The sequence below is a fragment of the Ammodytes marinus genome, assembly GCF_949987685.1.
Source record: "Ammodytes marinus genome assembly, chromosome: 4".
NCBI classification, from domain to species: domain Eukaryota; kingdom Metazoa; phylum Chordata; class Actinopteri; order Uranoscopiformes; family Ammodytidae; genus Ammodytes; species Ammodytes marinus.
In genome coordinates, this window is record NC_137233.1 from 27493751 (window position 1) to 27521121 (window position 27371).

General features: G+C 41.9%; 1 protein-coding gene across 1 annotated transcript in view; it reads right to left on the minus strand.

Annotated features, from left to right (window-relative positions):
• chchd6b (coiled-coil-helix-coiled-coil-helix domain containing 6b) overlaps positions 1 to 27371 on the minus strand; it is a 56503-nt gene that overhangs the window by 4274 nt on the left and 24858 nt on the right. Inside the window, exons 6-7 of the mRNA XM_080026747.1 lie at positions 24925 to 24995; positions 10860 to 10995 (exon numbers count right to left, since the gene is read on the minus strand). Coding sequence (XP_079882873.1) covers positions 10860 to 10995; positions 24925 to 24995 — 207 coding nt within the window. The remainder of the gene's footprint in view (positions 1 to 10859; positions 10996 to 24924; positions 24996 to 27371) is intronic.

A 27371-nucleotide genomic window follows, 5' to 3' on the forward strand; every position in this document is an offset into this window, starting at 1 on the left:
CGTTGCGTTCGTTGGCCAGGAATCAGCTTTGAACGTGGGAGCAGCACATGGAAGCAACAGTGTGCACAAGCTGTGTATGTTCACACTTCCCCAGTCATAAGGTAATGGGAAAAATACAATACATACAGCGCGGACCTACAGGTATATGTAAACACATTTGCACCTAAATATAAGGAGATCGAGACACAGAGACACAGACAAACACACACACACACACACAAGCATTTTTCTCTGTGAAAAACAAAAATAATAGACAAGTAGAAAATCAATAACTGTCTTCTGTGCTCAGTGCTAACAGCACTCAGCTCACTCCCTCTCTCTCTCTCTCTCTCTCTCTATGGTGGAGCGGAGACAGTTGCCAGGCAGGACTGTCAATCAGCCAGCTCACTGAGTGGCCGTGTGGCTGGCTATGGCTGCTTTATAAACACACACTGATTACACAGTCAGTAAGACAGCCACACAGTTAATCAGCCAGTCAGTGGAGGAAGCCTCTTAGTCAATGTGTCAGCTCCGTGGTTACACGTAGCCTACAGGACTGTCTAAACTCTTCATTCAGTTAGCCTGTGGGTTAGGTCAGACAGTCAGTTGGTTTAGTTAGGAGAAGCAGCACTGATTGACTGGACCTAGATGGATTAGCATTAAGAGAACGGATGGATGGATTACCAGGTAATCTGGTGCAGATATTCATGATCTTTATCGATCTAAATATTCTCTCAGTTCATTGATTTAAACTATGAAAATGGTTTTCTTTCCAATGAAAATCACAGCCACTCTAGTAGCTGCTAGAAGGGCTTTCGACTTTTTAGTGTGCATGTGCTGTCCTTGTGCATTAGTCATTGTCATGTGCATTTCTGAGTATACAGGAGTAATCAATGTCTAAACTACTGAAAAAGACTTTGTAAGGAAACTAGTAGTACTGTAGTGACTTTTGACACACGTCACCCCCTCAATCTCGGCATACATTTGCTGTCTGCTTCAACTGGTAACTATGGATTAAAAAATTGGTTCGTTCAACCATGTGGGACATTCAATTTAAAGGTCCCATATTATGCTAAATGCACTTTTTAAATGTGTTCCAACATATCCATGCGTCCACGGTGTGCCTAGAGACTGCCAAAATATCAAAAAAAATAACAATCTCTCCTTTTCTCACTCTCCCCTTTTCTGAAACCCCCACCCCTCCCCCCAAAAACACTCCAGTCAGAATTATCCCCTTTTCTGACCTCACAAACCGTAAAGCCAGAAGCTTCCACTGTGCAGCCCACACCCCTATTTCTTATTGGTCCACGGCCCTGACAGACAGAGGGCGAGGCGTATCTGGCTTCGCTTCCGGACAGGGGGCGGGGGGAGCTCAAAGATTGTATATTTACGAGGGGACCTGCAACTCTTTTTTAAAAAATAGGCCATTGTGAGATTAGCTGAACATCAGCATAGTACAATAAATTATCTGAAAGTTTTTTTCAGCAAACAATTAAAGAAAAACGTATTAGGGACCACTAAGACCATATAATATGGTGTATAATAGAACCGAAAAGTGTATAATATGGGAGCTTTAAGATTCTATTTATTTACCCTGTCTTTTTGCCTAACATAGCATTCATATCAACACAATGTCATCGTATCGGTTGTAGTGCTTGTCCATGAAATTTATAATCATTTTTGCGGTGCTGCATACAGTCATGAGATTGTCTCACAGCGTGAAAAACAACATTCCCTTAACAAAATCCTTAACACACCTGTACACATGAACGGGAAAATCTCAGTGCGATTGGGCAGCGTATACATCTAATAATATGAAGATTAGAATGATAATGACAATACCATTCAGAGAATAAGACCACAGTCACCCCCCCCCCCCCCCCCCGACGAGTCCCTTAGCCACAATTTACCCCGACACCTTATCTGTATCCAAATGAAGTAAGACACATGGTAGCTCAAAGCTGGCAGGGGGGCGAATCACATGTTACAGAGATGGCAGTCAGTGGAGTGAAGCAGCGTGGATCAGATGTTTGACTGGATGCTGATGGAGTGTTACACAGAGAGAGAGAGAGAGAGAGAGAGAGAGAGAGAGAGAGAGAGAGAGAGAGAGAGAGAGAGAGAGAGAGAGAGAGAGAGAGAGCTTATTTTTATGTGGCCTGTGCCTTCACAGGTTGGTCGCCTTGGAGATGACGGATGAGAAGGTGAGGTGGGATTGAAGGAAGGAAGGAAAGAGAGAGAGAGAGAAATAAAGAGACAGAGATATGTGAGAAAACATGCGTGTTTGAGTGGGTAATATTCAAGTAAATATGATTATCACAACACAGGCGCATGTCAACATTTATTTTTGCATGTGTTGGCCAAGGCACTTCAGTGGTATGAAATGACAACAAACAACACTATAAAGCAAGACATCTTAAATTAAAATAAAATAGAATGAAAATGGCAGTGGTAAAGATATGTACAGTACATATTTCATCTTAGTATTGCTCCAGTTTTTCATCACACAGAGCTATAATCAGTGTAGGAGGTATGCTAGTATTCTATAAAGGAGATATTAATAACACGGACATGCTGATGTGTGTTTGTGTGTGTGTGTGTGTGTGTGTGTGTGTGTGTGTGTGTGTGTGTGTGTGTGTGTGTGTGTCTATTATGTGCAGGACCAGATTGCTGAATACAGTGGCTCTGTTATCAGATTACAGTTAGCAGGCATGCCTATAGGCTCACAGTGGGGCTCACTACCTGCAACTACTGATAGCCATACACATACATTTTCTTTTTTTTTCTCTATGCCACATTCCTAAAATTTGAAATTTTTTGGGGTCTTGCTTCTCTCCCACAGCGGTGACTGACAGAGCCTCCTCCGCACCTCTTTCTTCTCCCTTCACTTCTTTCTGCCATTCCCGTCATCCCTCCTGCAGACAGAACCTCTCCCCTTCTCTTTATCCACCCTCTCTACCTTCCATCCATCATGCACTCATTCCTACTGTATCGCTCTCTCTCTCTCTCTCTCTTACCAGTTTTCTACAAGCCCCTTCTATACTGACAGGCACCCTTAAGCCTCTTTCCCCGACGCTTTTCCTCTCTTTCGTCATCCTCCAACCATTCCCCAATTGACAGGCACCTTCTTTTCATCTTTGCTACCAAGACTCATCCCTTGTTTCAACCCCACCCTCCTCTTTTGAGTTGGAAATGGCAGAATTCCTCTCTTTCCTACCCATCACCTTTATTTACCTGGACTAACTGAACAGTGTCTGAATGGAGACATCTACACATTTTGTCTTGTTGCTGGGATGTTCTGTGGTCAGAAAGGCAGGGGAAAGTGGCGGAGTGAAATAGTCTGCCATTACCTAAGCCATTCAGTTCTTTATGAAAGGGGGAATGGAGGTGTACACATTCCTGTATGACTGAATGTTGCCTGAGAGGTGCTTAAGATGCTGCTGGCACTACATTTAGGAACGGACGTCTCCCTGCAAAATGGCTGGTGAAGTAGTTTGTGGTTAAACGTGTCTGGAGTGGAAACATGTCAATTGAAATGTTTTGATGGAGGGGGAGTAGCTATACACGGATACAAAAAGATGCACAGACGCTGACACGCACGCACGCACGCACGCACGCACGCACGCACGCACGCACGCACGCACGCACGCACGCACGCACGCACGCACGCACGCACGCACGCACGCACGCACGCACGCACGCACGCACGCACACACACACACACACACACACACACACACACACACACACACACACACACACACACACACACACACACACACACACACACACACACACACACACACACACACACACAAACTTTTCTTTCTAACTAGAGCTCTAAAATTGAGGACCACCATTGTCATGCATTCCCTGTCTCCAAACCTGTTATCCAACATACCTGCACCCCTAAACCTCAAAGTTTACTGGGGTCACAACAACTTACAGTTATTTTCATAATAGATTTATTAAAGACAAGTTTCCATAGCCCAAGGTGAGCCAAGAGGGGGATTGTCAATCGTAAATGGAATCCTTGACTAACCTTTACCAAAACCTTTCTTCATCCTTCATTTTAAATACAGCCACACCCTCCTTACTACAGCAAAAAGAAAAAAATAACATATTTTTTACTGTAAATATGTGTACTCCAGTTGGAAGTGTACATTCCAAACAGTTCAAGTATATTTTCTCTTTATTAATCTCATTTAATGATGCCAAGTATATGAACACTTGCTTATCCCACCAGCTGAATTTACATTTTGACCGGACATGTCCAAGCACCGCTGGAAAAACACTAGGGTTTCTAATTGCCCTGAACAAGCAGGTTTTTTTCTTCATAGGTTGTTTCAGCTGTGAAAGTAATCCTTGGTGCCTCCGTAGACAGAACGTTTGTGCGTTAGTGCTTCTGTGACCTTCCCACAGATTCATACTTGTCGCTGTGTGGCTCCATTTCTGGCACAATGTTCTGCTTCCTCACGTTGACTAGGTTTTTATGGCCCCTCAAGAAAATGTGACATTAAATGAGGATTCCGGTGAGACGGCAGAGAAATGAGCTATCAGTTATCAGTCAACGTCCAAAGCATTGTTGATTTCACTTGTCATTTTTTAGGGCTGCAGTTAAAGGTGCACTATGTCACTTTGGACATGTCAGAGAAGTGAACATTTTCTATGATATATTCTCATAACTGAATAAACAAACTTTCCTCACAGGGAAATTGTAGCCCTGGAACCCTGTTTTATGTTAGAAAGCTACCCGAAAAGTTGTCACTGTTGTAGTTTACAGCAGAAATTAAAACAGTTTTGTTTACTATGTTTTTGCGTCTTACGTTTGGTTCTAGGTGCCTCAAAATAGTTTTGATTATTGAAAATAATTATTTGATACTCAAAATAACATGTAGAGTAAATATCTTTTTTAGACTTACTGTTAGCTCTGCAAATGTGAACACATGTAATCCCTCTTCCCTTAAACTGCATGGTGCACCTTTAATGGTAAAGTATTTGACCAGTATTTTCAAAAATGTGTTTTATTTTTTTCCCCCATTATCAGCCCCCCACCTCGGCCTTTGCAATCAAGGCAGGACTAGAGCGGCACTTCAACAAGCGTCTCAGAGGGCCAGAAGAACAGGCTTGCATATCAGGGTACAAAAATACTGCGTTGGGGAGGACCGACGTGGTTCAAGTGGGTTAAGTATGTGGGATACAGTGGCAAGTGTTGCTCCGATGCCGTCCGTGCCCTGCTAATGGTATTAAATGGCACAGCACTGGGTGGCATTAGCATTCTGCAAAATGCTTTGGCTTTTGCTGGAGCCTTGGAGTATTGTGGAAAAGGAGGGGGGAGGGGGGAGGGGTGACACTTACAGTAAGTGGTGGTTTGAGAAACGTTTGTTCTTGAATGTGACTTTGAGGACGGCTTTGTTTTGTTTCGCCAAAGGAGTAGGAAAGTGGAAAGAGAGAATAGACAATGTAAAGGGGTGGACTCCCACACTCTCTCATGGGCTTACCCTCACGCAAACACACACTTGGAATGAGAACCTCCGATGACAATGACCATATAGTGACAAAAAAAATATATAAGATACTGTCAAACGTCAGACCGAAGAAAGGGACAAAACCCACAAAGCTTCATAGCAATGCAGGGCCATCGGTGAGCTGACATTTACCCAGCATCCATAATACACACACACACACACACACACACACACACACACACACACAAGGTGCCATATGCATGACAATGGCCCCAACCATGGACACTGACAGGAGAGGGGCAGGGGAATGATAGCAAAAAGGAAAGTGCTCGGCCATATCCAGAAGCAAACTGTCTTTAATGGGATGGCAGATGGCAGAGGGCAGGATGTGTGGATATAAAAAAAAAGTGTGTGTGTGCATTGAATGAATCACAAAAACCATAAAAGGACTTTTGAGTGACATATAAGGAAGGCTGCGCAACTGTAGATAGTGCATTGGGTGGACTTCAAGCGGGAGACGGACGGAAAAAGTGAGATAGATAACTCTAGTGATGTTCAGATCAAGACACTGGCACAGAAGAGAGAGAGAGATAAGCAGGCCCGCCGGTTTCATTGGCGGATTGATTGACAAACAGACAGGCTGACCAAGAGTAAGACATATACAGTGGAGCCTGCACCAATGGACACTTGAAAGTCAGTGGTGGTAGCTGGGCAGAAGTGACAGAATTTGGATGGGCATGGACAACACTGCTGGAGAATGCAGACAATACAAGGAGATGAGAATGAGGAAGTGAGTTAGGATTAAGGCAGACAGATGGTATTCGATAAGTGTCAGGCTTCATGTACACAAAGAGACAAAAAGAGATAACTATATTCAAGAAAAGTTGAAAACATTAAGTATCGACTTCAGACAAAGATTTTTTATATATTTTTTGTTGGGGGGGGGGGGATACACCATTCTCCCCTTTAATCACAGAGAAGAAAGACTTTGCTTTAGAATAATCCTTACGAGCACATACAGATAACAAAAGAACAGAGCTTTTAAGCTGTCGGGAGGTTTTCAGCATCAGGCCAGAAGCTTCGCTCAAAGCTGAAAAAATTACAGCATCCAAACTGTGTATGTCTTTTCTAAGTCACTAGCTATTTTATCTGCCCCCGAGCAGACAGTTTATTTTGCTTGTTAGTTTTAACAAAACAGCCCCTTCTTTTTACAGAGAAATATTTGGGTGTATTATCGCTGCCCTTCAGTGGAGCAGAGAAGCGCTCTCTTATTTCTCAAACTACGAAGTGCCTGTACGTCAGCCCAGTGCTAATGTAATGGACTCGAAAATGTTTTGTTCCAAATGAGATCCGACATAAAAAAAAAATAAAAATCTTAAAGCAATTTGGTTGTAACATATTAATACATTTGACGGATGAGCTCATGTCAGGGGAGTGTCATTACCTACATAACGAGCAAACTTTCTGTTCCACTTCTGAAGCAAGCATCTCGCTCAGACCAAAAAGGTACAACCCTCCAAATATTAACAGTCTCAACGTTAACAAAATGTGTCCTCCGGGGTCGGCGGAATATTAGATTTCATAATGAAATATGATCCAGTGCTCTCTCTCTTGCTCTCTCTCTCTCTATCTCTCTCATGACTTAATCTGCAGTGCATATTGCTCCCTGTTGACCCTACACCACCTGCAGCAATACTGAAACTTTTTTCCTTGTAAAACTCTCGTCCAAGTGCACGACTCTTGCCAAGCTTCTGGCTCTGTCAGATCCATTTATAGACAGGCAGACAGGACAGAGCTGCCTTGCGTGGCCAGAAGGGTCTTGGGACTGCCCACTCATTTCTTTTCATTAAGGCCGACTGATGGGGAGCCTCCGGTGGCAGCTCTGCCTGGTCTCTCTTCTCTGTTTGACCTCTCTAGTCATTTTGGTATCATTCCACGGTGCTATTTGAGCATTCACATATTGACCCAGCATTACTAAATTTGTCCATAAGGACTACAAATATGAGCTCTACAAAGGTGGCATTTGGTTTGTTTTTTAAAAATTGGAGAATGTTTTACATGAATTTCAGTTCAGTTCTTCATCTTTAGGTGTGAAATTCAAATGAAGATATAACTGGTTTTATAAGTCACGCTATGGGCTACAACTTGCTCCCTTTTTTTCCCCTAGCCTATTTGTTCTTCTCAGGCAAGATACAGAGTTATAAAGCGGCCTTTTGTTTGATTTCTAAGTGGTCATATGTGCGTTGTTCAATACTGACATCCCGGGGGAACTGTAAGTCACAGTCAATTTACAAATAGTAATCTGGCAATCTGTGTGTTCAGATTTATGACTCCGGGAAGAAAGTGAGATTTTCCGACGCAAATTGCCGCAATCTGGCGCTAAACTACCGTTAATTGCTTGAATGAGCTGCTGAGTCGCCGGTAAGTGCTGCCTCTGTAACTGCTGACCATGTTGATAAGTGAGCCAAAGTACTCTAGCTTCGTTCCCATTGTTCTTTCAGAACATCGGCGGTGCATCTGTCCCTTTCACCTCGCGCGGTATCTTTCCCTCACATCTCGCACACGGAGGAGGAATCTGGACTACATCAGCACTCTTTTGTCCCTCCATCTTCTATTTCTCTGTGGCTTCCTCGTTCCCTGCTAAACTCCCACAGACCTGCTGTGTGTCTACTCTCTCTTGTTGAGCAATGTGTGAAGGTCTAATCAATGCCTTTGGTATTACAGATGGTCTAGATCTACATGAAGCATGGGGGACTTTGGTATAACGTGGATTCATAGAATTATTGCAGCACAAAGTTCTCAAGTAAAGGCTAACAGAATCACTTGGAGACAGGTATGAGCTCTAGAACAACAGCAGATTAAACAGAAAATAGCTTACCATCTGGAATAGGAAAATGCAGTTTAGTTCAGTTGCTGTAACACAAGGATACATTGACATTCGTCTTTTTGCATATCCTCTCTCAAGACACCACACTCCAGAGGGAGTGTCAGCACAGGGTAAGCCATTACAGCGGCCCCGGAGCAGTTTTGGGGTTAAGTGCCTTTCTCAAGGACACAATGGTAGAGTTAGTGGGCACCGTAGATGTAATTCCAGCCACCACTAGTTTTACAACTAACACCCTCCTGTCCAATGCCGGGATTCAAATCGACCTCATGGTTACTAGTCGGCACCCTTTCGCCTAGGCCATCATACCATCCCAAAAATGTCTGCTTTGTTGCCAGTGAGAATGTATACAATGTCCATGCATGGCTACTACCAGGGCTTCCCTTTAGAATATAGTATGTGTGTTCAACAAAGACAGCAGTGGGTTTGAGACCGAGCTGTGGGACCGTGTGAGTGAATGAAGATAGGAAGAATAGCACCTGACATGTTAGTCAAAGCTAACTAAGACCTAAGAGAGTCCAACAGAGCTCCATTGCTAGTAGCACAGATAAGAGCTAACACAAGTGCTAAAGGGACAAAGTGTGCAGTGACGGGCGGTGATAGAGGCTTTCATATATGGGAAGTGGAGGAGAGGAGAATGAGCAGATATTACACAAAAGAGAGAGAAAACAAGAGGTAAAGGAAGTAATATAAGAAGAATATTGGATGTGGATATAGGTCAAAGGGACACTTTAATATGAGGTCCTTTACATGTATAACTTAATCTAGGAACATTTAGATGTTTTTATTAAAAGTCTAAGCTTGGGACAGACATCTTTTCAGAAGCCTTAAAGGTCAAGCTGAAAACCCATCCTTTTTCAAAAGAGATGAGCAGAGCACTCTTGAAAAGCTAGATTTAATCTTTGTTATTATCCCAATAAAGAAAGGTTAGACTGAGAAGATGTCAGAGATGAGATTTATTTTCTGATGAAGATTGTTATTTCCAAAGCGAGAAAGCAACCGTGTGAAATTTCTTGAAAAAGGCAACACCTTTTAGAATATATGAATCTCAGGTAAACAAACAAGGATGTTTAACTTGTTGAAGCACAGACCTAAAACTATTATTTGTATCCTCCCTCCAAAGTCTACAATAGAGCACAGTAATGTTTGGCTTCTAAATCTAAAAGACTAGACCTTGTTTATCAAGCAAGCCCAGTGAAATCCACCTTATTCCAACAGGGTAGAAGTGAAGAATTTCATTTCTAACTCTGTCCTATGTCAGTAGGTTGGATATATGGTTTGAAGCTTCCTTTTTTTAAATTAATTTGCCATTTAACTCTCTCATTCTGTCTCTTCTGTGTTTTCTCTCTTTCTTTCCCCGACTCTCGTTCACATTCTGTCAAAGATATGCCTGATTGAACCCTAAGTTAAGCACGCACCTCGGAAAAGACGAAAACATCTTGCAATTGCTCTGCACAAAGGCTACAAAACTGGAATTTTATACATCACATGTACACCAAAAACAAAAAACAAACTGAGTTGCATACAAACGTATACTCTGACCCCCCCCCCACCACAAAAAAAAAACCCACAATCAAATGGATCGTTTGAACCGGTTTTAAAAAAGACTGATTGCTTTAATTGTGTTCCCCTGCCTTGCTTTTATCGACCGCTTAAACTGCCAAAATTCAACAACTGTTGTTTCTGTGCCTTTTATCTACTTTGGAGCCATATCAGTGTGTTTGGTCACGATAATAATGTGCAAATTGTCCCCATTCATTATTGTTTTGTTTGATGGAGAAATTGGGGGAGAAAATAAGCACTTTGTAGATAAGCGCAGGGTCTGAACACTATTTGCAAAAAGCATCGGCAGAACGCAGAATGCATTTCAAAAGAGCCCCGATGCCAAATAACTGATTTTAATACGCTAATAACGTTGTAATCTTCCTATCAGAAAGTTCCCAAAACACAGTGCACAGCGCCTGGAGACTGGTGATCCGCTCAATAGGCATGTCTCATTGATTTATCCTCCTGTTTGAAGTGTCAAAGTAACCAACGTGCAGATTACAACGTCTCAGAAGTTTAACTGATTCGCTAGAAGGATCGAGAAGGATTATTTATTTGTCTCTCTCTTCACCTTTTTTGTTCCGCTGTCAGTGTCACCGTCAAGCTCATCGCAGGTCTCACTAATTAACTGCTGCCTTCCTTAAGATACTGCAAGCTATTTTTTTTTAAAGCGATGTCTCAAAGGAAAACAGAGCTACTCTAAGTGCTCTCTGTCTGCTAAGTGTGTTTCTCAAAGGTGGGGGGGGGGGCTGGGGTGTGTGAGCAAGGAGTGCACAAAAATAACAAAGAGAGAGAGAGAGTGGGGAAATTGATTGAAAGTAGAGAAGCATGGCGTTACCTGCTGTCACACATTAACACGTTTAATGCACACACACACACACACACACACATACAACACAATCTCCACACACAATTTTTCTTCAGTCCTCTCTCACGCTCCCACAACCCAATGTACTGTATATAGTACGTTGCCCCTTCGCCCATACCTTCTTGGCTTGCTGGACACAGGCCATGTATTCTTTGGCCAGGCCGGAGCAGTGCAGGGTCTGCTGTGGATTGTCTCTGTAGCACTGGAACACCTTGGCTTGCAGCTCAGTGCACACCGACACAGTCTGCCGAGGTCTATATACGCAAGGGAAACAGAGAGAGGAGAGGGTAAAGAGTGGTTATGGCAAGGCTCTTCCAACTGGGAATGTCGTGACCTCTAATACTGTACAGGCTCAAAACTCTTGGCTATACAGTTCAGTTGTCATACTATCCACAGTTTACCGGAGTCTCTTTTTCAGCCTCCCCTAAAAAAGGGGGGTTTTGACTGGTGCAAGGTGTAATTGAAAGTAGGGGCTGCATGCATCAATTGTTCAGTATCGACAAAATGGAAATCAACAGAGATGACTGATTAATTAGTATTCTCCCCACTGATGATTTTTCTTTCTCTTGTTTTTCTTTGTAAAATAACACAAGCGACCAAAGAAAAAGAATAGAGACGCATGGAATTCAGGAGGGTTAGGGTGAAGACATTTTTTTCCAGAAAAGAAAAGAGTGAGGGTCCAATTTCTTAAGCAATACTTTCATTTCTTATTACCATATAAATTCAGGTTTATTCAATATACAGTAGAAACCTAGCCTGGCTCCGCCCGCCCACCTACTTCCGCCCAAATTTCATTTTCCCTTCAGTAGTCAGTCTGGGGATGGGGCGTATTAGTGGGATTTTGCTCGAACAAATTTCTGAGTGTCCAATCAGCGAACAGAGGAAGTGGCTGAGAATGATGACGTCGAAGTCGTGCTCCAGTTTCAGTTGAATGCTGCATTCCTTTATACTCGGAAATTTCCGACTTCGTAGTTCCGAGTTCCGACCTGTCTGTGTTCCAGCGCATCTGCTCGGGAAAGGATAGACGCCTACAACCTTTCTCATCCAAATAACCAAACGTTAGGCTCTAGCAAGTTATCGTTGCCAGGTACCGGTCGATCCATAGACTACAATATGTAGTGAAGTCGGAAATTTCTGAGTTCCCTGTACAACTTGAACGCACCGTCAGAAGCCGACCAAACGTTATGCGATTGGTTGGCTAATCCAAAGTGGCACTGAGCAGATCCAATAGTTTTAAACTTCAACAGACACCCGCCTCCAAGTGAGTGAACGTTTGCCAATTACAGCAGTTCCAGACCTTCTGTACAAATGAAATGAAGTACGATGGTCTGGTAGCACCAGGCTAGTAGAAACCTGTTATAATCTAAAAATGAAATATAAAGGAATCACGGGAGAAACTAACAAAACAATTGCAACATCAAGTGCACTTAAAAAGAATAAAAAGAAAGCAGGTACAAGTGACTAACCGTTACTAACTCGGTTACTAACTTACTTATGGCGCTTTTCCACCGCACATGTAGCTCGACTCGACTCAACTCGACTCGACTCAACTTGGTTTGGTAGCAGCACGGTTCGTTTTCCACCGCAAATAGTACCTGCTGAACGTGGGCGGGGTCGTCGTAAGGGGCTGAAAGCCTACTCCGGAGCAAAGTAGCAAAGCAGAAATTACGAGCAGTTGTTGCACTATTAACTGAACCAACCGCCAAAAACACGGATGAAAAATGTTTAAGAAATACCCCCCTTGTATCTGTTTGCTAAAAGAAGTAGAAGAATATTGCTACGGGCCATTAAAAGGGATGGTTGTTGTCCCGATGTGTGACTCTGCCACACAGTCAGCTGTAGGGATGCGTCACGTACATCCCTATGCACGTAAACACGGGCATGATAAAGTTGACTGTTTATTGCTTGTTTCAGGATACGTGTTTTCAAATGCAAGCCGTGTCTCAGCCTGAATATTTTATTGAGGTAATCAGTTCAGTCCGAGGCGTGTAATGTAATCGCTCGCTATCATGTCTGTCCCAGCTGGCTACTATTAGCCTAGCTGCTAGCTGCCCTACATGTCTCCTCTCGTATACGTAACTTCCCCAACAACCAACACTGGGTGAGCTTAGCGAATATATGGAAAATAAATTCGGATCTGTGATGCAAATCAAATGAAAGAGAGCCGAGAAGGCTGCATGCGGCGTAAATACACTCAAAAGTCCCGGAGAGTTGGGGAGAATAAACAACAGAATGAAGCCGGTAGTCTCTGGCCACTGATTGGCCAGACAATAGTCTCTGGCCAATCAGTGGCCGGCCGTCTGCCGACGTCACCTTTTAGCATCGGCTCAGCTCGCTTGGAACCTAGAGCAAGGCGATACCAAAAAAGCAGCCGCTACGTGGTACCAGGTACCATGAAATTGCGGTGGAAAAGCCAAAAATGCGGGTCGAGTCGAGTCGATACCATGCGGTGGAAAAGCGCCATTAGGCTTAGTTGAGACAACAGGAACAGCAGCACTAACAATTTTGTTTAGTGTCATTAAATCCTATGAAGATCAAGGAACATAAAAAACACTTGAGACAGTTTTTTGGTTTATGTTTTCACTGTGGTTGACAAGCTCTAGCGTTCTCCGACTGGTTGTTTTGGTCCGCACCAGAGTATGATCGTTGCGTTCAGAACTGCCCCAACCAAACGCCACCCAGGGTTAAACTGCACTATAGGATTCGATTTTGAATGGACTAAAAATTGCACTTGTGAAAGCGCCCTAAGATCGTTTTTAAAGGCTTGAAGGTGTAGCCTGTAGAGAGGGATAAATTATGCATTGACAAAGCAGCTTAGGTAGTCAAAGTCAAACTTTCTTATTTATTTATTTTTTATCTTACTCACACTTACAGTACATGTGTGTAGACAAAAGCACACAATCATATTAGGTGAGTCAATCTAGGAAAAAAAAGGGCTTAACCCCAAAAAAATTGATACAAAAGGTTTTTCAATGGATTCCAGTAGTATTTGGTGTGCTGAATAACATACTAAAAGTCTACCAAAATCTACCCCCCAGAAAGCCCTCATTTCCAAGATGGCGGCCGAAATGGCGGCCGGGAGCTTGAAATGGCTATATCTCAAATTGAAAAAATGTTGCAAAGGAATTTTCAACTGATTTTGGTACCTCTGGACATGCTTACAAACATACTAAAAATCTAGGAAAATACACCTTCCGGAAAGGCTTAATTTTCAAGATGGCGTCCAAAATGGTGGCCGGCCAAGCTTAAAATGGCTATATATCTCAATAGAAAAAGATTATTCGAATGATTTTTAACTTGATTCTGGTACCTGCAAATATGCTTATGAACATACTAACAATCTAGGAAAATATACCTCCCAGAAAGGCTTCATTTTCATAATGGCGTCCAAAATGGCGGCCGGGAGCGTAGAATGGCTATATCTCAAATGGAAAATGTTACAAAAGAATGTCAACTGATTCTGGTACCTCTATACATTAATAAAGTGCGACAAATCTAGGTAAATATAACTGCTAGAAAGGCATCATTTTCAAAATGACTGCCTGTAAGCTTACATTGGTTAAATGGTTCAAATTGGTTACTATTCAAACTAGAAAGGTGGTGTTGTTGTTGAATAACATAAATGCCACACTTATTGTGGTCTTTATTCATCATCATCTTCGGGCTCCTCTGGAAGAAACTTGTTAAGTGGATTGTCACATTCCTTAAGTTGACATGGTCCACAGACAGTAGTACAAGGTAGTCCATATTTTCTGCAAGAACAGCGGAGTGTCTTGCAGGCAGTGGTACAGTTACAATGAATGACCTTCAAGAGACTGTCTGGAGCAACATTCGTTGTTGACATGAGTGGGACAAATCTATTGTCCTGCAGGCTCCACCCCCAGTTCAGGGCATCCATACCATCTTCTGTTCCCATCCAGACCATGACCTGGTAGTACGCTCTACGATTCAGTTGGTGGCAGACGTTCAGGCGTTACAGTTGATGAAGCTGAGACAACCTTCTTGCTGAAAATGTTATATCGCATTGCTGCAAGGGAATCTGTGCACTTTCCACCAAAGAGGACAGCCAAGGTCATCAATCACCTCTGTGGTCTGGTTTGGGACAATGAATGCATTGGCACAAGATCGAAGGACGGGATCCCCTTTTACAAGCTTCTGGAAAGCAGTCTTTTTGCAAACCCCGAAGATCCGAGAAGTTGTGTCACAGCCAGTGAGAGCATGGATGAACATCAACTGAGAACACACATCATGTCCAAGTACTTCTTTTAAATGGTTTACGGCATACACTTTAAAACTGCCATCAGCTTTTGACTTGTCTGATCTGAAATATACGCCCTTACTATCTCTCTGTGCATAGTGAAGTAGTAAGACAAGGAGATCTGTATCTTCTCCAATCAGCGTAGTGGTGTGAAGAAGAGATGATTCCACTGCGGCCCTTACGATGTCTACATCAGCATCTCCAATTGAATTGACCACAGTGCAACCCCTTTCTTTCAGTTCATCGCTTATCATTTGGATCAGCCTTTGTTTATTCAGATCTCTTGACATGAACTCCTCCTTCTTACCTGAGAACTCTGTCTCAGCAGTGAAGTTGACAATGGGATGAATATTGTTTCCTCTTCTTTGATGTGTGTTGTCTTTAATGGATGGCCCATCCCCATAGCCATCGAACACAATGGTTGTAGCTGAGCCATAATGTTGGATGGTGAAGTCTGCATATGACTGCACAATTTTACTATAGCTTTGTCCGTGCTTCCATGGTATTCGGTGAAGGAGTGAACCTCCATCAAGAACATAATGATCTGTTTCTGGTACAGAATCTAGGATTGCATCACTTGCATGATCACAGATTGCGTGCGCAAGTTGTGGTTTATCAGCCTTGCGGAAGATGTTTCCAGCTTCAAAGAGGGCAGGAGGGAAAGGACTGAGTTCGTAACGCATAACCTCCTCCAATGATAGCTCTCCAGTTTGGGAGACAATCAGGAAACGTTGAAAAAGAAGTGCAAAATCAATTGTTCGATCAGGAGCAACCTTGATAGACGATTTTTGTCCAAGGGTTATGGCTTTATCCTTTCTACTAAATGAGAACGTGAATGCAGGCTGTCCAATCATTTTGTGCATGATATTGCGTCCAACAGAGTCATAATCATGCACGTTCACTCCGTCCTCAGCAACAACACCTGTAACAACATTCCTTAAAGAAGAGTCTGGAGAGAAAGGTGACCATATAGCAAGTTTTGAAGTGATCTTCTCCAGGTCAGCAGCATCCCTTTTCATCCTTGCCTCTGTTGAGTCCTTGTGCTGTTCTGATGTTGTGTATGTCTGGTTTGTGAACTCCTGCATTGCGGTGTTGTACTGTGATGTTATGCACTTTGACATGGTCCAAAGGGCTCTCTGATTGTCAGTCATTCCACTTCCATGCGTCTTCAATGACCTCATCAATGTCGTCTCGATGACAAGATCTGAGCTGAAGCCTTCCACATCAACAACGTTAACAGGCAGGATATCCCCGGTTCATTTTAGCCGTAAAGCCACAGGGCTTTTCTGTGCGGCGGCTCACACTGGCGAGGTGTCACTGTGAATGACACCGTTACCCACCGTCACGGAGTTTCAACTGGCAACTCGCTATTTCGCTCACGCAAGGCTTTTGTGTTTCGATTTAACATCAGTCTTGGGCGAGTACTTTAACTTTATGCTGAATAAACCATTGCATTGCAATCGCTGAAAGCGAAAGTGTTTGGGTGGGGGCACAGAAGGGTTCGCTGCATTTACCACACAAGACACGGCGTGCGACACAATAATCAATTTATTACGATTATCTTGTTTTCATGATCGAGGGACGCCAAAATCGTAATCGAAATTGAATTTCAATTAATCGCCCAGCCCTCCCCTATACCATCAGGCAGTCATTTTGAAAATGATGCCTTTCTAGCAGTTATATTTACCTAGATTTGTCGCACTTTCTTAATGTATAGAGGTACCAGAATCAGTTGAAACATTCTTTTGTAACATTTTCCATTTGAGATATAGCCATTCTACGCTCCCGGCCGCCATTTTGGACACCATTATGAAAATGAAGCCTTTCTGGGAGGTATATTTTCCTAGATTGTTAGTATGGTCATAAGCATATTTGCAGGTACCAGAATCAAGTGAAAAATCATTTGAATAATATTTTTCTATTGAGATATATAGCCATTTTAAGCTTGGCCAGCCACCATTTTGGACGCCATCTTGAAAATGAAGCCTTTCCGGAAGGTGTATTTTCCTAGATTTTTAGTATGTTTGTAAGCATGTCCAGAGATACCAAAATCAGTTGAAAATTCCTTTGCAACATTTTTTCAATTTGAGATATAGCCATTTCAAGCTACCCGCCGCCATTTCGGCCGCCATCTTGGAAATGAGGGCTTTCTGGGGGGTAGATTTTGGTAGACTTTTAGTATGTTATTCAGCACACCAAATACTACTGGAATCCATTGAAAAACCTTTTGTATCAATTTTTTTGGGGTTAAGCCCTTTTTTTCCCTAGATTGACTCACCTATATCCACACCCACATGTACACACACACACATGCACACACACACACACACACATACAGGTAGCAAATTCTAATCCTACATGAGGGTAATCCTTGAGTGCTCTGTTGCTTGTAGTAATTTACCTAGTGTTGTGACAGAACCGGTAGCTGGAAGGATTGGGATATGGATATGTGCACGACGCACATGCACGTACATACACACACAACCACACACACACACCAGAAGACACAACTTATTATTCATAGCAAACTCTCATATACAGACACGCTCAGTCCACTAGCAACCGAATAAGTCTAATTAGAAGAGAACAAAGCAGGATAGAAAAGAACAGACAGAGGAAAAACAGAATAGAAGAGAGCAGAATAGAATAAAAAGAGACAGAACTAAATCAATCAATAAACAAAAGGAATAGAATAGGAAAAAATAAGAGAGGAGAATAGAATAGAACAAATATAATAGAGCAAAACAGATATAAGATAGTGTAAAGAATAAAGCAGAACAATATATATAGAGTATAACGAAAAAATAATATATCAGAGCAGAACATAATAGAATAGTTTTCCTAGCTGTCTTAGATATTTTAGTATATGTTCACATTTCTTTAAGGATAAGACATTTGAGCACCAAAACCTAATGCATTATTATTTCCAATCTGGGTACAACACTGTACTGTGAAAAAAAAAGAAAAAAAAGAAGAAGAACAAAAATGAAAAATCGATGGGGAAAATACTGAATTAGTGTTCAATTTGATAAGGAGACGCAAGGCTTCATCTAACATGGTCGGACATGCCTATTTACTTCGGGAAGCTGACCACCTGACATGCACATGTGAAACACACACACACACACACACACACACACAAACACTGCCCCTCATGCCAATCCCTCAAAGCAATTACAGAATCATGCATCCTTCACATATGAATGAGCTCAGAACCTTGCTTCACTGACATATACACACAATGGATTTGTGTGCGAGCGCACTGTGCTTTGTAAATGCACTGCACGTGATTGTGTGCGTGTGTCCGCCTGAGATAAACTGTACACACGGAAGACTGTGGAAGAAATATCCATGCACTGGTATGTTTACTGTGTAGCCCGAGTGTGTGTGTGTGTATGTGTGTGATTGCGTGTGCAGTGGAGGGTAGAGCGTCAGGATTAAATAAATCACTGGCAGAGAGAATATTCATGAAAAGAGAAGTGAATGCAGCCCGAGAGAGAGAGAGAGAGAGAGAAAGAGACACATACAGAAAGCGAGAGAGAGACAGAATGTGACAGTGACATATTAAATGACAAATAACCCTTGCGGCTTGCATGGACAAACAGTAACCCATGGCAACCATCTCATTCTGCATTTTACCTTTGCCACTATAGTGTAGAGCCACGCCACTCAGAGCTCAACATGACAGCTGAATAATAGTGCTCTTTTCATAATGTTTGTATAACAGTCCTTCAATTGGGACACTTATATGGTGCTATCTGGGTCAATATAATCTGATGTTAATGGGAGCAGAAAACACAGAGTTTTAATCTTGATAAAGCAAGCACTCATCTGAGGTGCTGACAGGGGTTATTATTAAAAATACCTAATAACCTTATTATTGAAAAACTAAATTCTGGCTGAAGTTGTGACAATTATACAGGATATAGGATTTATGGCTGACTGGCTCTCATTCAAACTTTAAAAGGACATTATGTCCCCATAGGATTAAAAGGAGAGGAATTTGCCAGCTCTTGAAAACAGAGAGATTGTATTAGGGCACTGAGGAATGAGGATGCTGTCGTTGTGTTGGTCAGTTTTAAAATCAGTTTGCCAAGGCTTTTCAATTACATGATTACAATTCTACAACTGATTGATGTTTGACTTTGCCACCTGACAGCTCAGTCGACATTCTGACTGACTCCCCGAGAGCGGGAGATAACAGGAACAATAACCCCAAGCTATTAATCCAAACACAAGAAAAGAAAGAAAAAAAAAACTTTTTCCAATTCAACAAGAGAAACTTTCTGATACGAGTGTTTTAATAATGGAATCTGAAGCAGAAAATTGCCTCTGCTAATCTGCACCAACTCCCTCGTTTGACTGAAATTAGAGTTGAGCCCTTATTAGAAAAACATTAGCCGCCCCACCTAGCTAACTTTTGCAAGCAAAAGAAGGAAAAACAACCGCCGCCGATTGCTTTTTTTTGTTGCCTGCGACGCCTTGCATAAATATGCGTGGAGTTGGTGGAGAAAGATTAGGCCCAAATCGTTAAGGTTTCTCATTATTTTTTTGTCTCACCTTGGCAGTGTGTGGTTTTTATGAAGAGAGCTCGAGTTCTGCGCCGCTGCATAGCGTGACATTGGGGAATAAAGCAATAAGAAGAAAAAGGAAAGATCACAAAGGCGTAGCAATTTATTATTCTCTGTATGTGTGTGTAAGTTGGTTGTTGTTTGTGTTGGTGTGTATGTGTGTCTGTGTGGTGTGTGTGTGTGTGTGTCTGTGTGGTGTGCCAATGGTTATTAATGTGAGATGACAAGGATTTGGGTTCCTTTAAGGCTGCAGTCAAGGCATTGTGCTTTTGGGTTTTTTAATATTACGCAGAGTGGAGAGGAAGAGGGAGAGAGGATCAAAGATGTCATGGATGGGCTGAGATCAAAAGGAACGCCAGAGCATGCATCTTGTATTGTCGGAGGCTTTGCAGAGCTTTCTCTGATACTGTCAGAAGGATAACATTCACATTAAATTTCAACTGGCAACAAAAAAAAACTTGCAAACTTACCGAATCCCTTAAAAAAAATCAGAACGGCAGACTTAATTCATACCGTGTGCGAGGGGTTTGTCTGAGGACTGACATAAATTCTGAAGCTATGATGATCCCGCTAGTCATAATAATCACTTATCCTACAGCTGCTAGGTGATGCAGCAAGCAGAAATCCTAAGCTCCTATGTTACAATATGACAACACCTAGAAACTTTTCATCGAGTTCAATCTCAACTTCCAACCAACAACTCTTACAAAGTCCCTTGTCTCGGTTGGGAATAGCAATCAAAAACTGTTATTTTCAAAAAACTTACAAGCCATGGACTGAATGCAGGCAGGCAGACAGACAGAACACCGCTGCCTGCATCTCTGCTACGGTGACAGCTGAAGTGCTGAGGGGAGATAGGAATGTAGGAGAACAATTCGCACTGTGTTAGCCCGGCTGATTGATCACTACCAAACTCACTCTGAGGGAATATAGGGAGAGAGAGATGGGAGGGGGATAAGGGGAGTGTTTCATTAAAAAACAGGTGACATGTGGGAACAAGATAAGGGCGCACATGTGCACGTGACATCTCATCGCTGATAACTTTTCAATCAGGAGACCTCGCGCTTGGACGGCTCACTCCAAAGTTGTGTGTGTGTGACATGGCCTATGGAGCGTTTCCTGCCGATATCACCTTCCATCACTAGCCCTTTTTTTATCGTCAACAATTTCAACTCCAAGTCCTGTGTCATTTCATTTGAAAAGGTCCTATTCTTTTCAAAAACTTTACTTTTTCTTTTGGAACGATAGTGTACAGCTTTCAAATCCGTACAAGCCCAAAGAGTAATATAATAGTGAAGCTGAGCACATTGTCTTTGCATGCTAAAATACTCTGTTTTAATCTCTTACTTTGGCTCTCATGGAGGACACTATCACAAACAACCTGCCGCCTTATACACTGCAGGGCTGAATACATGTTATTTTACTTTTTTTTTAAAATATTGTTTTTTCCTGTGCTGACCCTTTGTGTTGCTATATTTGAGGTCCTGTTGTCCTTTGTTCCAATATGTAAATATATCCCTACATGAAATAGTTAATGATTTACTATTAGATGTCTTCACAGGTGTTGCGCCCTAGTAGTAGGCTATTGGTTAAGGACATACCAACCACATAGCTAGTCTCCATGGGGAGGAGCCATCCGTTAAGAGGACTAAGCAGATCCAATTCATAATGCTGTGGACCTGGACAGACTGGCAGCAGTATGATTGGCCACCCGTTAAAAAAAGCATCTCTCTTTCTCGCAGCTGAGATTATTATATACATAACTGTTCACATCAGTATAATACATTGAATAAATGGTAAAATTTAGAAGAAAAAAAAACATATTAGCTGGTGTTACCTGCCGATGGGATGATGTTGGATTGAAAACTGTTGCGACAGGATTGACTTCTCATCTATGTATTCTACAGTAACGGCACTGTTCAGATCTGACCTGTCATTTTGATCTTGGGCAGAAGTGCTTGTGTGTGTGTGTGTGTTGGTGTTTCTTTATAGAGGCAGTAACAGAGGCAGAGTGTGTAAGTGACTGCAGCCTTCTGTCTTAATGTTAAACAAGTTGCTGGATCGCAGTGCATACAGGTCCTGTCTCCAGTAATGACTGCTGTAGGAGTCTACTCCTTTGTGGGGCGTCGAGATCCTTACAGTCGGCTACCTGTCTGTTTCACTAATTGGACACGCTACCCACATACGGAATACAGTAGATATAACAAACCCACATGAGAGAAAGCTTTTAAACAACACACTGTCTGTCAGCAGTAACTTCATAGTGGATCCACTCTCTTCAGACATCCACCTGAGGTTCACTCAGGTTCCATCCTTGCTAACACTTTGGGAGTAAAAAGGTTTTTAAAGAGGATTATTGCACTTTTAGATCTTAAAGGGAGGCTCAGCTGCAGTGTCGTGGGTCTCTTAGGTGAGGTATTTTTAGGGTAAAATATGGGCAGTCTGGTACCCCAAGGCAAAGCTAATGGATGAACCTCTCTAAAATGCCCCCATGTAGTTGGGCAAGGCCAGGCGAAAAAGCGCAATAGATAACATTTTTACCACTTACTTTGTCCCCACTCGAGGATAATATTTTAGAGAGTGTGACCCAATATCCCAGGAAGCCTCCATCTGGTATACACAAAGTACCCTCCTCAGGTGTGAAAGGTACCTTTTAGCTTAAACGTTTGCACTCAAACTATTTGGGGCCACAACCTGGAATCATAGGAAGGAAATAGCCGTTGATAACTGTTCTTAAATGTGTGAAAAGCGGGAAATGACTAAAAGGGATTTGCAATGGCTGTGAACCCCTTATAACTAGCTTGCTATGGCTAGGTTTTTTTTTCATACACTCCTTCCAACAGCTAGCCATGGTTGCTTTTATCGATATTTAAACCACAGTGCTAGAGAACAGAAAGAGAGAGCTGCACCTTTGTATCTATATGGTCTATGCATCAGACAGCACCCTATAATATTCTGCTCCTGGCTCTTCTTTGCCATGGTCAAAGTCACTCACTAACAACTTCTTCTTCTAGTTTTCCTCACGATGAAGCTGTTGACTAAACAAAAAAAATCATAGACAAAGTTACAGGCATGGCCCGGAGAAATAACAAGCCAATAAGGTTATTGAAAGAAATGATTTCAGAATTAGACATTCATAGGCAGAATGGGAGAAAGACCCAGATACAAAGACAGAAGAAAAAAGACATACTGTAGCTGCATAACGCGTTGGACTGTGCAGCAGCCGACCCCCCTCCCTTAAGCAGTGGGTAAATAGAATAATTACTGGGTGGTCAGTGTAGTGTGAAATGACAGCGTGACCACGGCACAATGAAACGCTGCCCAAATGCTGACAGAACATGACGAGCACATGGCTGCCTGAGTACAAAGTGTGCCTGTATGTGTGGCAGAGATAGAAAAGGGGTAGTGAACGTGTGTTTAGCGCGCACACACACACACAGGCACTTACAACAAAAAAATGAGCAACACATTATGGCAGGACAAAATGCTCTTATTTCGAAAAAACCTCATGCAGAATTGATCCCCTAACCTCTCCCATGCAGCTATGGACAATGGCAAATCCTTGCTAATGCAATCGCTCGGACAACATTGTGGACTTGAATTGTGTGCTGGTAATTTCAATGGACCAGGTGCAGGGAGATGGCAGTGTTGTAGATGAGGTCCCCTCTCTTCAAAAGACCAAGCATCTAGTGTTTTTCCTCTTGCTGTTTCCAGGACTGTAGAATTTGTGTTACTTCATAAAATAAACAAGTATTATTTATTTTTAGCAAGACTAGGGAGAAGATAAGTTATACAGTTAAGATATCACTATGCTATCATTGTTCTAGAGATCACTGATGTTTCAATGCTGTTTGCTCTGTTCTGGGTGGATATCATGAGACGTGGATACTTTTTAACACTGCGGTATTGCTCCCACATTATCTTTTACAGACTCCAACAAGTTTGGTCTTAGAGGTGTTTCATTTTAATTGAAGTTCAGATTTGAAAGGTGCACAGTAAGACATAAAAGGAGGGGGTAGTAAAATAAAGGCGTTATGTGTTAATGAACACCTAAAAAGGTGATGAGTGAGCATGCACCAGTTACAGTTGAAAAGATTCTGAATTAATTAGCCATTTTTAATCAGTTTTGTGATAATCACTGCGCACAGGAAAAAGGGGAAATAAATGGCTTTCTGACTAAATTGGATTCACAGAGCAATTTGGCTCTCTCTCTCCTTCCAAAACGGGGTGAGAATGGGTGTTAAGGGGGCGTACATTGGCGAGGCCCACACACTGTGGAAGTGCCAGTCTGGCGGAAACCTGGTGTTGAATGAGACTGACATGCTTTTTGACAGCAGGTGAGGTCTGAACCCCAGTGGAGCCCACCTCTGCTTATGTGAAACCTCCCGTTTCTGTTCTCATACTGGCCAAATGGGGCATTTCTGTTCCATGACTGCAAAGCTAGTCAATCAATACAAATGATAATGTTGAGGCTTCTCATTATTTAAAAGAAAGAAGATGAGGATGTCAATTGCAAAATGATACCAAACATTGGAGAGTTGAGTGGAAAGAGTCACAATATGCCACAAGAATGCACCAATTTTGTTCAAACCTATACATTAACTATTGATACCATTCATAGCAGATAATGCATATTCCAAAGCATTTTTTTTAAAGTCAGCAAAAACATTACATTATGATGGGTGAAAATATACTGCATTTAATATGCTTTGGAATAAGACCCAACAGCAGTGGAAGATATAGACAAAAGTATTGCCTCAATAATTACCACTACTTAATCACTAGTATTGCAGCAGAATCTAGATTTCCTTTGTGTTTTATGACACAATTAAATGATTCAAACCAAAACTAAGTGTATCACATTGTTTAAAATACATTATTTTGTAGATCTATATCCTTAATGGTATCCCTTATGTTGTGACAGATATCAGGAGGATTTAACTGTCATATAGATGTCATATTAATCATCTAAAGCATAATCATCTGAGACCTGATATGTTAATATGGGAAATGTGTCACAATACTATTAAATGGCATACAAGAAGTGATAATAAATGAGTCAATAATAACCCCGCCTCACCACTGAACGTGTGGGAAACAATGTTTCGACTGTCAAGGGGCTTCACATTAACAGCAGACGAACACTGCAAACAACATTCACGCTCGGGTCTTTGCCCACATTATGCTTTTCTGACAACAGGTATTAGTTAGAGCTGGTTTCTCTCTGTCATCCAATGTGCTGAGGATTTTTTTTTATTGAGTATTTATTAGACTTACAATGGCAACCTTACATTTAGAAAGAAAAAACTATCCCAACCTCAACAAACAGCCAAGCTTAGTCATTCAGTGTTTACCTGATATTAGCCTCTGCTTTAGTAGCAGCCTGGTTGTAGTGTTCAGCCGTCTCCTTGTAGTTGTCCAGGTTCTAGAGGCAAAGAGACGGAGAGAGAGAGAGAAAGACTTAATGATCAAATCAGGACTATTTTACAGCTCCGCAGAAGATCCACTTCACTTTTATATTTTTCAACATAAAGTGGGCTGCTCGGGCATATGCTGCTTTTAATGTTGTGACAAATTCCTCCTGGCCTTTTTTTACTTTATTCAATTTTCATACGCCATCATTTCAAAACATTAAAAAGAAAGACGAGAAGGAATATGAGCAAGTCTTTGGACCAAGTCCCATGAATAAGAGGGGTTAACAATGTAGCATTTCTACATGAAATGACCACAGTTACAACTATTTCTTCTGGCTTCAAATCAAGCTCTTTTAGGCCAAGGATGATAAGGAAAGTACGTGAAGCAACATCGGAATTGTCACAGTCGTTAACATAACGATCATTAAATTGTACTTGTATTCTGATGGCCTGTTGGAACTCCATAAGGTTTTATTTCATACAAGAAAAAAGTGGCATTTAAACAGTAATCACTAGACAGATGGAGCCTGTTCCTAGAGGGCAAAGACATATACAGCATACCTCCACTGGAGAAATCATTGGTCGCACTGTTAACTACTCTGTATCATGGTCACAGTTGCTCAGAAGGCGATGCACTGACTATGGAGGAAGTCAAGAGTAGAAGTAGTTTGAGAAAATGTTTAAGGTGTGCAGTATTTCCAGCCACAGAACTGAGAATATATTTTGCAAATCATCACCTTTGTTAGATAAATGTTCACCTTACATGCTTTGTGTCGTAATATTATTTAATACAGTTTGTATAGAATTCCCCCAAACGCAAAGTAAATCTATCTCGCCCACCCTCTCAAACGCATTCACCGTGCAGTAATCACCATTTTAAACCAATAACGGAGGCGCGCAAACACACTTTCACTAAATTATTCCCTATATTCCCAATAGATGGGGTTGATAGGAGAGGAAGATAATTGAAGTGACGGAGCAGGGAGAGAGAGATGGGATTAAACATGAACCTCCTCCACATTTTGCTAGCCGTCTACTTCTCCAGTGCGTGGCCCCCTAGTCATTTTCATATCTCATTATTCCACGCTGATCGGCAGACATGCTTCTCCTGATCTGAGTGTCTGCTGTTAGAAAAGACTCAAGTAATGTCAATGGCATATTTCTCTTTAATGCTATCTGCTCGATTTAACTACAATGTAATAATATGCCCCTCTTTTCTTTCCTGTTCTTTAAAGAGAAGACAGTTAAATATACTGCATATCATACATCTACTAAGTATGAAGGAGGAGAGTGTACTCTGCCCTAACCCAATCAGTAGTGTTGAAGTATCCTCCAACGCTTCAAATTCAATGTAAGTCATCAAGGACACTGTCGTAGTTGATTGAAGAAGTATGCTAATTTAAGAGTTTAAAAGTCATAACTAAAATGACGGGGATGTAGGAAGATAACATCCTCATCCTCCTCAAGATCCGCTACCTATCCATAGTGTGTGAGCGTTGAAAATAATTCCAGTGTTAATACACAGACTAGGTACTGTAAACGGGCATGTTGGTAGCTATTGGCCCCTTTTGTTTACATACCCTTTGTATACATACCTATACAGAGCCTATAGGCTATGTATGAACACTGGATTTTTGTTGCTGCAGACGCCACCTTTAATTCTACAAACACGTTTCTTATTGGCTTGGCTGCTTTTACAATTGGGGGTCCAGACACAATGTACATTTAGAAAAATAAATGAATACATGTGTCCAACTATAGTTCACCTTTCTCATGTCATTTGAGTTTTGGTTCTGTTTTGGCTGTTATATACAATGTGGAAACGCCAGTTACATCCCTAGGTGTAAGACATTAAGTCAGTTATGTTCCCTGGATGTGGTATATTGGAATTTCCAGGAAAGGGTTTAGGATTAGTCTCCTGTTGATGCAGAATCTCCCATTTGCTAATGTATGAGCTAGGTTTTAACACCACACCTCGACAGGTTGGTAACGACTGCAGCTCAAAAGAAAATCAAGTAACCACTGCTCAGATGATCTATTAATCAATTCAATACTTAACATAACTAATACATTTAAATAACTTAATTCGAAAGTGATGAAAACCAAAGCCTGGATTTATAGACATCAAAGAGCCAGTCTGTCTCATGTCTTGTGGGAGGAGAGTTATCTAAGACTTTGACTGACTCCCTGGGAATCTGTGGTAAGACGTTAGCCACATGTTCTTGACTTAGCCTTTAGCCTCAAGTCCAGGGCGCAGTGGGTACACTGAACATGAACAGAGGGAAAGCTGGGCTGAAAGTTGAAAGCCTTGTGGGATACGGAGTGTTCTAGATGAGATGAAGAGGCGCCACAGGAGTTTTAACCCATGGGTGTCTCAGATTATGCAG